The sequence below is a fragment of the Akebia trifoliata genome, chromosome 15 (assembly GCF_017979445.1).
Source record: "Akebia trifoliata isolate Shusen 1 chromosome 15, ASM1797944v1, whole genome shotgun sequence".
Classification (NCBI taxonomy): Eukaryota; Viridiplantae; Streptophyta; class Magnoliopsida; order Ranunculales; family Lardizabalaceae; genus Akebia; species Akebia trifoliata.
The window spans coordinates 29320468-29329731 of NC_141389.1; the positions used below are offsets into that span (position 1 = coordinate 29320468).

Sequence of the window (9264 nt, forward strand, 5' to 3'; positions counted from 1 at the left end):
TGTCCCGTTTGGATATCAAATACATCAGGATGCATGTAAGAAATGACTTGATTAGGAGTTCAATGTGTTTAAAGTAAACTCCAACGATAACATGCCACATAGACATTAATCCTATTATAAAGGAACGAGACAACTTACCTGATCATTATATTAAAAAAACATAGAGAATAAGAAAGACAATATAAAAAGTCAAAAAGATACTCTTGAAAAAGAGGTAAAATAAGAATTACCATAAAATAAAATTTGGTAGAAATGTGTTATAAGATAAACCCTTCATTACCATTTGTGAGAAAATAAAGATGGAGAGATGTAGAGAGGGGACAATTATCCTACCTAGTTTTGTCGATATATATAATTTTTTGTAAGAAAATTAATTTTCTGATACCCTCTTTAGACATACACCCCCTGGCGTGTCATGTGTTAGAATCATAGATCTTTTCCTCAAGACATACAACTGCACATGTTTATGAGAATGCACAATTGTGTATCCCGATAAAAAAGATCCATGGTTCTAGCCCATGCCACATCAGGGGAGCGTATGGGGGCGTTGGAAAATCATGACTCGTCTTTTAAATGTTTGAAGTGTATATAGATCTTGTGTATCAAACCAAATTTGACCCATTCGCCATTGATATGGATCAAATTTGGACCCAGACATCCTTATTGGATTGGTCCCACATCGTCCCCCATCCAATTTGAATCCTATAGTCGAGGGCAGTCAATGGCTAGATTATTTTATTACTAGAATCATAATTAATATTTTGTGTAAATCAAAGCCTACTAAATGTACGGCCTAGATGGAAGCATGCAAGTTATTTAAACTGATACATGGACCATGAGATCATTTCGATAATTCTAATATCTAATGTATATATGTGTACGCGCGTTGATCGAAATAATGGCTCGTAGTTTGTGTAATTTACTGTCTCGCTCTAACCAAAGAGCAAGAAAGGAGAAAAGGTCAGAGACGCTATAGAAAACGAAATTCTTTCTTTTTTGCGTTATTTCTACTGTTTCAGCGACAACGAGAACGAGAGAGGCAGGAGACGAAGAAACCCTAGTTTTTTGGATTTGTAACCTAGAATTTCTGATTCATCAATCGAAGAAGTAGCTTATATATTTAGGGAGAATCAAGAATCAGTATCTTCGAATTCCGATCTCATTTGTTCTAATCTTTCCTCTTCTTCGGTATAATCTCTTCGATTTATTGGGCAAATCGATCGATATTAGGGTTATGATCTGCAAAATTGATTCGAAAAGCGTTAGGTGGATTTTTGGATAGTGAAATTACTTTTTAATTGAGTCGTTTACGGAGAATCTGTGATTATCTTTTCTATTTATGTCGGTCGGGTTCATGAGCTGTTGAAAGGAGTTCTTGGCGTTGGTTTGGGGTTGGTGGAGAATCGGTTGTTTATTTATTTTCCTTTTCTTTTTGTTATAATTATACCAGGTTTATTCTCTGACAGACGATTGGAGGTAGAGTTAGGGTTTCGTGGAGATGGAGACTTCAAGTAGTAATTCTGATCCATACAGGAATTCTTCGAGCAGTAGTAATTCAAGAAGATTTGGATTGCAATTTTCTACTGCGAATTTCATACAGGCGCCATTATCGGCTTTGTTAGAGTATTCTGGTATTCTTCGTGCAAGGTCGAGTCATCAAGAGACGGAGGGTTTGATCAATGGAGGTGTTGCATCTGGTTTCCAGGACCACGTGCGGAATCGGTTGGATGATTCCGGTGCGGGAAGCAGTGGTGGGGAGGTTTCAATTCGGATAATCGGAGAACAAGAGCACGCAAGGGTGGGAACTGACATGCCAGCTTCGCCAGTTGGTCAAGGAAGAGAATGTAACTCTGGAGAGGATGGCATCCCCACTGAGCAGATTGCAGCAGCAGCAGCGCGTCATGGAGAGGTCGGGAATGACAGTGGGACCAATGAGGGGGTTTCGATGTCATCATCGGGTTCGGGTTTGATCTCCGCTGTTAATTCTGGAAATGGAAGCACAAATGGGGAGGCTGGTAATGGTGGGGGAGGTACTAATAGGGATTCTTCTTATCAGAGATATGATATTCAGCAGGTTGCGAGGTGGATTGAACAGATTCTGCCCTTTTCTTTGCTCCTGTTGGTTGTTTTCATTCGACAGCATTTGCAAGGTATTTGGATTTGATGATTATTGTTTCTTTTAGTCTTTATTTAGACATTTAATGAAGACCCATTCGTGGAATAAGAAAGTCAAGTTCATAGGAGTGAATATGTTTATATTTTGTGGTTTTAGTGTAAATTTCATGATTTAATGCACTCCATACTGCAATTATCGGACTTTATAGAATAGACTTCATCTACATGAATTTAAATCTTGGTCTTCTTCTTTGCTTGTTGAATGGATTCAATAAATGTATTTACTGGAAAATGATAGTATGTATGTTAGGAGAACTTTTGAAAGGCTATTATTGGATGGAAATTAATTGATTGTTTGTTAGGCGCATTGGAATGATTTCAAGCATTGACTTTTTGGAAATGATCATTTCAATGGTGGATTATCGGATGGGGGTTTCATGTCAATGTTGATACAAAATGTCTAGAAGTACAAACATTTGTCATTGCCATACATAAAAAAATTACTTAGATTATCAGACACAGAATTCATTAAATCTAAATGATCGAATACATGCAACATGTCTATCTACTGTCCATGTCTTTCGTAGTGATGATAGGATATGGTCCTAAAGGAAGAAAAAAAAAACAATAGTCCCCAGCTGTGGCATCGTTTGTGCTGGTTTGGCTAGTGCTCCAATTCCAATTCACTGAAGGCCACGGAGTCTTCACGAAAGTCTAGCATACCAGAAACGTGAAATCTAGAGAAAGTGACCCAATCAAAGTTCTTGACAAGAAGATAATCCTTAAAAGTGACTTGAATGCACACAAAAATTGAAATCTCTTACACCATGCTTGGCACTCGAACATCGTATAGCTTTTCAATTTCATGACAACAAAAGCAAAGATCCATTTTCTGATGGAATAAGCTAAAGGAGGTGGGCCTTTTAAGGTGTCATTGAAGTGATACCAATGTGTATTTTGAACTTTTTATGCTTCTTGTCATGGTTATTAAAAATATTGTGTATGTGGCATCAATTCCCCCTTCCCCACCTTTTTATTTTTCTGAACATCTTCAAGTTAGTGACGTATTGCCTTTCTGCATGAACTCACAGGTTTCTTTGTCACAATTTGGATTGCTGCTGTGATGTTCAAGTCAAATGATATTCTACGGAAGCAGACAGCTTTGAAGGTGCTGTAATATATTTCTCGTTTTTATGGTTTTGTTTTCTTATATATGCACCTATTATCCTCTATACGTTGTATTTGTGCTTAAATTTTGGTTTTTTACCATCATATTTCCGCTGAGTTGTATAATAATGCATTAATTCTTCTTTTTCTTTTTTATTAATTTTATGCAGGGTGAGAGGAAAATTCCTGTTCTCATTGGCATCACTATAGTTTTCATGCTTCATGTGGTTGGAGTTTACTGGTGGTATCGGAATGATGATCTTTTATATCCATTGGTCATGCTTCCTCCAAAAGCAATACCACCTTTCTGGCATGCTGTATTCATTATCATGGTGAACGGTATGATGGATTTGACCCTCAGATATTTTCATCCCTTCATATTTATTTCTGGAATGGATTCAATTTATTATTTTGCTTTGGTAGAGATGTATATTAGTGAAAGTGATTTTTTTTTTTTTTGATAACTACGTTAGTGAAGGTGATTGATTCAAAGAACATTGTTAGCGAAAGAAATAGAGAACATTGTTTTTTAGATGGGAGTTTATTGTTAATGGGGATTGGTAACCTCTCTGTATTTTCCTCTTTTCCCCATCTTTCTCTATTTCTTTCTTCTTAGTTTGTAGATCATGTTGACCTCTAGCCTGTATGGTCTCTTTCCTTCCTATTTCTAATAGAATCCTTCTGTACTTCACAAAAAAGAAGAAGATAAAAAACATACTATGAGCCTATTATCATGAACAGGCTAGAAATGAAAGTCCAGAAAGCACTATTACCTTGGGAGGAAGGCTAATCTTGCTCGCACGTGGAAATAAAACCTCATATGCATGGTTTCTTTGGCACATGTGCAGGACTGTGTTTGTCATTTACATAGAGTCATGTAATTACCAAAATACACTTGCATGGTAACATGTGGAAGAAAGATGATGAATGGAGGGGAGATTTCCACTTGTGCAAGTGGGGCCAGCTTTCCTCTTACCTTGACGAGCATTCCTATTCAAATTCCCGGTTTCCCTTGAGAGTGTTTTGTAAAGTCTTGCATTCAGTGGCCTTGTCACTGTTTTTTGTTTACCTTTTTAAATCATTACTTTTAAATTGCAAGCAGATGTTGGAAATTAGAAATTACGGAAAATATATACCTTCAATTTCGGTTTGCTTCTATTCATAGAGGCATTCTTAGGTTTCTCCTTTCAATGTGGACTATTTTTTCTAGCAAATCCCATTCCTGTCTCATTGCAATCATCATCGAAGACTTATCCCTAAAATTTGTGGTTGGCCAAGCAAATCTATCCAGTTCATCTCGTTAATTCATTGTATTCTCTTTCCTCTCATTTTCTATGTTTGGGTGTGGGGAATTTCTGCAGCGTTATACTTCTGTCTTTTCTTGTATAGATACTTACTTATTGGTTAAGATTTGGTGCTTAAAATGCACTTGTGTATCTTGAGTTCTTCTATCTGCAAATGTTTAATTGGTACAATTTATAATTCCTGCTTACTATGAATATCTTGTAATGTCACCCTTTCTCCCTCAAGCTTCTTAAATATTTTCTTTGGTCCCTTTTGTTTGGAACTATATCATGCATGGGTTTTTTTATCTTTTCTATAAGTTATAATATTGAATGACAGTATCTCAATCTAATTTTCTTAGAATTGGTTCATTCTTCAGATACAATGGTGCGCCAGGCAGCAATGGTTTTCAAATGTGTGCTACTGATGTATTACAAGAATAGCAGAGGTCGGAATTATCGTAAGCAGGTAAGATAGCATACATGTGTGAACATTTTCATGCACACACATGAATGAAAAAAAAAAACTTCCAAGCATTTTTGTATGCTGGAGAGAGTAGGGCCAAAGCTAGGATTTTAGAACTGAAATAGGACCAGTAGGATTATATGCTGTTATTTGGGCAAATGCTGATATGGTCAAAAGGATACTCGTGCCATGTAGGAGAGAATTGCCGGGTGCTCAAGCTCGCTCATTTGTATAGAAATTTAGATTGTAAAGATACGGTTCACTAAAATAGTAAAAAAAATGATTTTACTATAAAAACATCCTTTAGCATCTTATGTTGATGCATGTGATATGGTGCTCTTGGATGCACCATAGTGTCTACCTCAATTTTCTGACATTGTTCTCTTGAGTTTCTAGGGCCAAATGCTGACTCTAGTTGAGTATCTACTGCTGTTGTACCGTGCCTTGTTGCCAACTCCTGTATGGTACCGATTCTTCTTAAACAAGGAATATGGAAGCCTCTTTTCATCACTAACTACAGGATTGTACCTTACTTTCAAGCTCACATCAGTTGTTGAGAAGGTATGATTTTTATGTAAACGCTCTCTCTCTTCCTTTTTCTTTTTTTTTTTGGGTTAATTATCTGTAGAAAATATTTATTTGATATTTTATTGTTTGTCTTCCAAATCCTTAAGAACTCTTGCAGGCCGTGTAGGGCTTCGTATTAAGCACATTGATAATACATTTTCTTTATGTATTTATTTTTGGGTTTGTGTTGTCCAGGTCCAATCCTTCTGTGCTGCATTAAAGGCATTGTCACGTAAAGAGGTCCATTATGGATCTCATGCCACATTTGAACAGGTCAGAGTGGATTTCTTTGCTGAAGCTAATCTTTGTCTGTTTTTATTTTTAAAGAAAAAATGCTCCTAGTTTTCTAATGTTGGAAATTGGAGATTGTATGACTGGACGGTGAACTCCCTATCTCACCCGTGTCCCCTCACCAACCCTTGTTTTGGTCGCTCCTCATTGTGTGTCCACAATTATCTTCTTCAATTCTCACATCTAGGCCTGAGACAAGAGGTTCTCTGTGCACTTCTGTTGGTTACTCACCAATGGTTCATTGAACCTTGTGTTGGGAGACAAGATGTTCTGATATTTTTAGATAATTGGGTTCTCATCCAAGTTATCTACTTGCATAACAACCACTTGGAAATGCTAGGTGAACTTCCTTATGGGTCCACCTTTCAACTTCTTCATCCAGACCTATGATTCCACTTGTAACTTTTGCTTCTTGTGTGTCATGAATCATCATTATCATCATCAAAGCCTAATGCCATCTTGTTCTTCCATTCTACTCTGTCTAGGGCCACATCCTTTGTTATTGAAAGTGTGTTCATATCCACTTTCACTATCTCAATCCATGTTCTTTTGTTTCTTCCTCTTGCTCTTTTAGAACCTTCAACTTGAATATTTTTTCTAGCTTGAGCTGTAATTGGTCTTTGTTCAATGTGCTCAAACCATCCTAGTCAACTTTCTCTTAGTTTATCGCCTATTGGAGTTACTCCTACATTTACTCGAATGTCTTTATTAGTCTTTCCACTCTTCTATCTCAACTTCCTCATCTTTATTCTTCCATTCTACTTTGTCTAGAGCCACATGTTTTGTTATTGAAAATGTGTTCATATCTACTTTCACTATCTCAATCCATGTTCTTTTTGTTCTCCCTCTTACTCTTTTAGAACCTTCAACTTCAAATATTTCTTCTAGCTTGGGCTGTAATTGGTCTTTGTTCAATGTGCTCAAACCATCCTAGTCGATTTTCTCTTAGTTTGTCGCTTATTAGAGTTTACTTATACATATTAACATGATGTTCTTGACTGCCCAACATTCAACTAAAAAAGCATAGCTGGTCGTATTATTGTTTTATAAAATTTTCTTTTTAATTGATTGGTATGCATCAATCAAGTAGCACACCTCACTTTAACCATCCAGCTCTGATCCTATGAGCAATATCTTCCTCAATCTCTCCATCCTTATTTATGATAGACTATACAAAAGTGGTCGTTTTGGGTTATTTCTAGACTAACAATTTTTATTGGACATTCCAATTCCTGGGTGCTAGTACAGCTGTCAATTTGGCTTGCTAACTTGTCCCACCCATGAAAATAAGGTTTAGAGCCTTGATCTTGAGCCCGCAACAGGCAGGGCTGATCCTGCCCATTAAGTCAGGGCCGGGCTAGGGCCTAATAGTGCCCAACTCGGACCATTACCATATTGCATATATATGTTATATAGAGTTTGACGTATGCTTTTTTAACAAAAAATAAATAAAACATATTATAAAAGAACAAGTTTACTCTCATCACTAACCATTTTTCAAGTAAGATGGAGATTTTGTATATCATTTTACAAGACAAATCTGCCTTTCCTCTTTCCCTTCCCCACACATTTGTTAGTGGCAATAATGCCATCCTAGATTTTATCTATTACTGGCTAAAGCACTCGGGGCCAAGAAACCACTCCTTATTGAAGATATTGTTTTGATAAACACACACTCGGACTGGTATTGTATGTGGTAATGCGATGAATGAATACATTATTTGAGTTGTATGGCATGATGCACTTGAGTCTTATCATATGATTATTTGGTTATTCTTTCCTATTTAAAAGAAAATTTCTCCATTGTTTTGATGCAGGTTAATGCAGCAGGTGATCTTTGTGCTATTTGCCAGGAGAAGATGCATGCTCCAATCTTACTTCGCTGTAAACATATTTTTTGTGAAGACTGTGTATCAGAGTGGTAAGTTACCTTTTGTTTTTAGATTTCCGTTTTTTCTTATGGCATTCATGATTAGTATATGGTAATGTTTTTATATGCTTTTTCTTTTGGTACATTGTATCTTCTTTGTTGCATGTTTTTCGCTACCAAGATATGTTAATGTGTGTAGGAGTTGGATTCAGTTATAAAACAAGTCGAGCTGAAACAATTTGGTCAATAAATGGTCATGTTAGGAAAGAGGAGACTTAGGTTTATGATGACACTGAGAAACTTGGAAAATATTGGTGTTTTTCTTGAAACCTTGGAGGTCAGGCACTAGAGTTTTTAAAATTTTTTTGATCATGTTTTTGGAGACCCAATAATTTATTAAGGTTATTTTGGAATTATTTCTTTTTAATCCTTTATGTTTTCATTTTTAATGAATTACGAACATAATAATCAGCATTTTAAACCATTTTGATGGTCTTCTCTCCCCTCTAGAGGGTACAAGGGACATATATTAGGATTTCCCTCGACTTTGTACTTGTAATCAAGGTTTACAAGGTGTCATCTCCTTTTTATTTATTTGATGAACACTTGAGCCATCTGTTGTAACATCATTTTCCTAAGCACACTTCTCAATCTTGTCATTTGCTCTATTATTTGTTACTTGCCTCTGTAGTAATTCTAAAGTAACAAATTGGTCATAGTTGAAGACATTATCATAAAATCCAAAAAAAAAAAAAAAAAAGATTAGTGAGATAGACATTTCTCTTACTAGATCTTATTGTGGTTATTCTTCCTAACCTCAGCTGTGATATTTTTGCTTCTAATAGCAGATTGAAAAACTTGGTGTGGATCTGATACAAACTAATTGTTAACATGTTGTATTGGTAAATATCTACTGCAATAATGATTGTCTATTTGTGTAGTAGTTCCATGTATTCGCTTGTAATAGCTAACTGAATACAAACTCTCTTTTTATTTTTGGGGATTTAAAGATTTCTTGTTTTCAGGTTTGAGAGGGAACGAACATGCCCTTTGTGCAGGGCCTTGGTAAATCCAGCCGATCTGAAATCCTTCGGTGATGGGTCAACCAGTCTGTTCTTCCAGTTTTTCTAACAATAGCTACTCACTGGAAAAGTCCGTGAAGCCCTCCCTCACCCCTTCCTTTTTTTTTTGGCTTCCTCGGAACCCTTCCTCAATGGGCAGTGTTATTCAGAAAATCTTTATCTTTCCAGGTAATTCTGAATGTATTTATACTTATTATTCTCCGCTCTTCCGTGTTACAACAAGAAATCATTGGGAAGGTGCGCCTCTGAAATTAAAGATTGGCTTTGTGTTCATATATGTTGTACTCCACGAGGGTTTAGAATACATGTACCCAAGGGCCACTTAAGGATTTTTTTTTCTTCGAAACTGTGAAACATGAGAGGCCTTATATATAAACATCTGTACAAGTTATTTTACTGATATATGAATGATCATTCTCAAAA

At 36.2% G+C, this 9264-nt stretch overlaps 1 protein-coding gene across 1 annotated transcript; it reads left to right on the forward strand.

Annotated features, from left to right (window-relative positions):
• The first annotated feature begins 891 nt into the window (after nucleotides 1–891).
• On the forward strand, nucleotides 892–9264 carry LOC147385160 (RING/U-box superfamily protein). The gene is made up of 8 exons (XM_086425460.1): nucleotides 892–2150; nucleotides 3207–3283; nucleotides 3453–3621; nucleotides 4946–5034; nucleotides 5428–5592; nucleotides 5794–5871; nucleotides 7707–7810; nucleotides 8785–9264. Exons 1-8 carry the CDS (start codon nucleotides 1499–1501, stop codon nucleotides 8888–8890), a joined length of 1440 nt encoding a protein of 479 aa, XP_086281586.1. The 5' UTR covers nucleotides 892–1498; the 3' UTR covers nucleotides 8891–9264.

Excerpts from the sequence above, each read along its gene's own strand:
- LOC147385160 (XM_086425460.1), top strand. The coding sequence starts at position 1,499 with ATGGAGACTTCAAGTAGTAATTCTGATCCATACAGGAATTCTTCGAGC. Across the intron at positions 3,284-3,452 it reads GGAAGCAGACAGCTTTGAAG|GGTGAGAGGAAAATTCCTGT; the intron begins GTGCTGTAATAT and ends AATTTTATGCAG. Across the intron at positions 7,811-8,784 it reads GAAGACTGTGTATCAGAGTG|GTTTGAGAGGGAACGAACAT; the intron begins GTAAGTTACCTT and ends TCTTGTTTTCAG.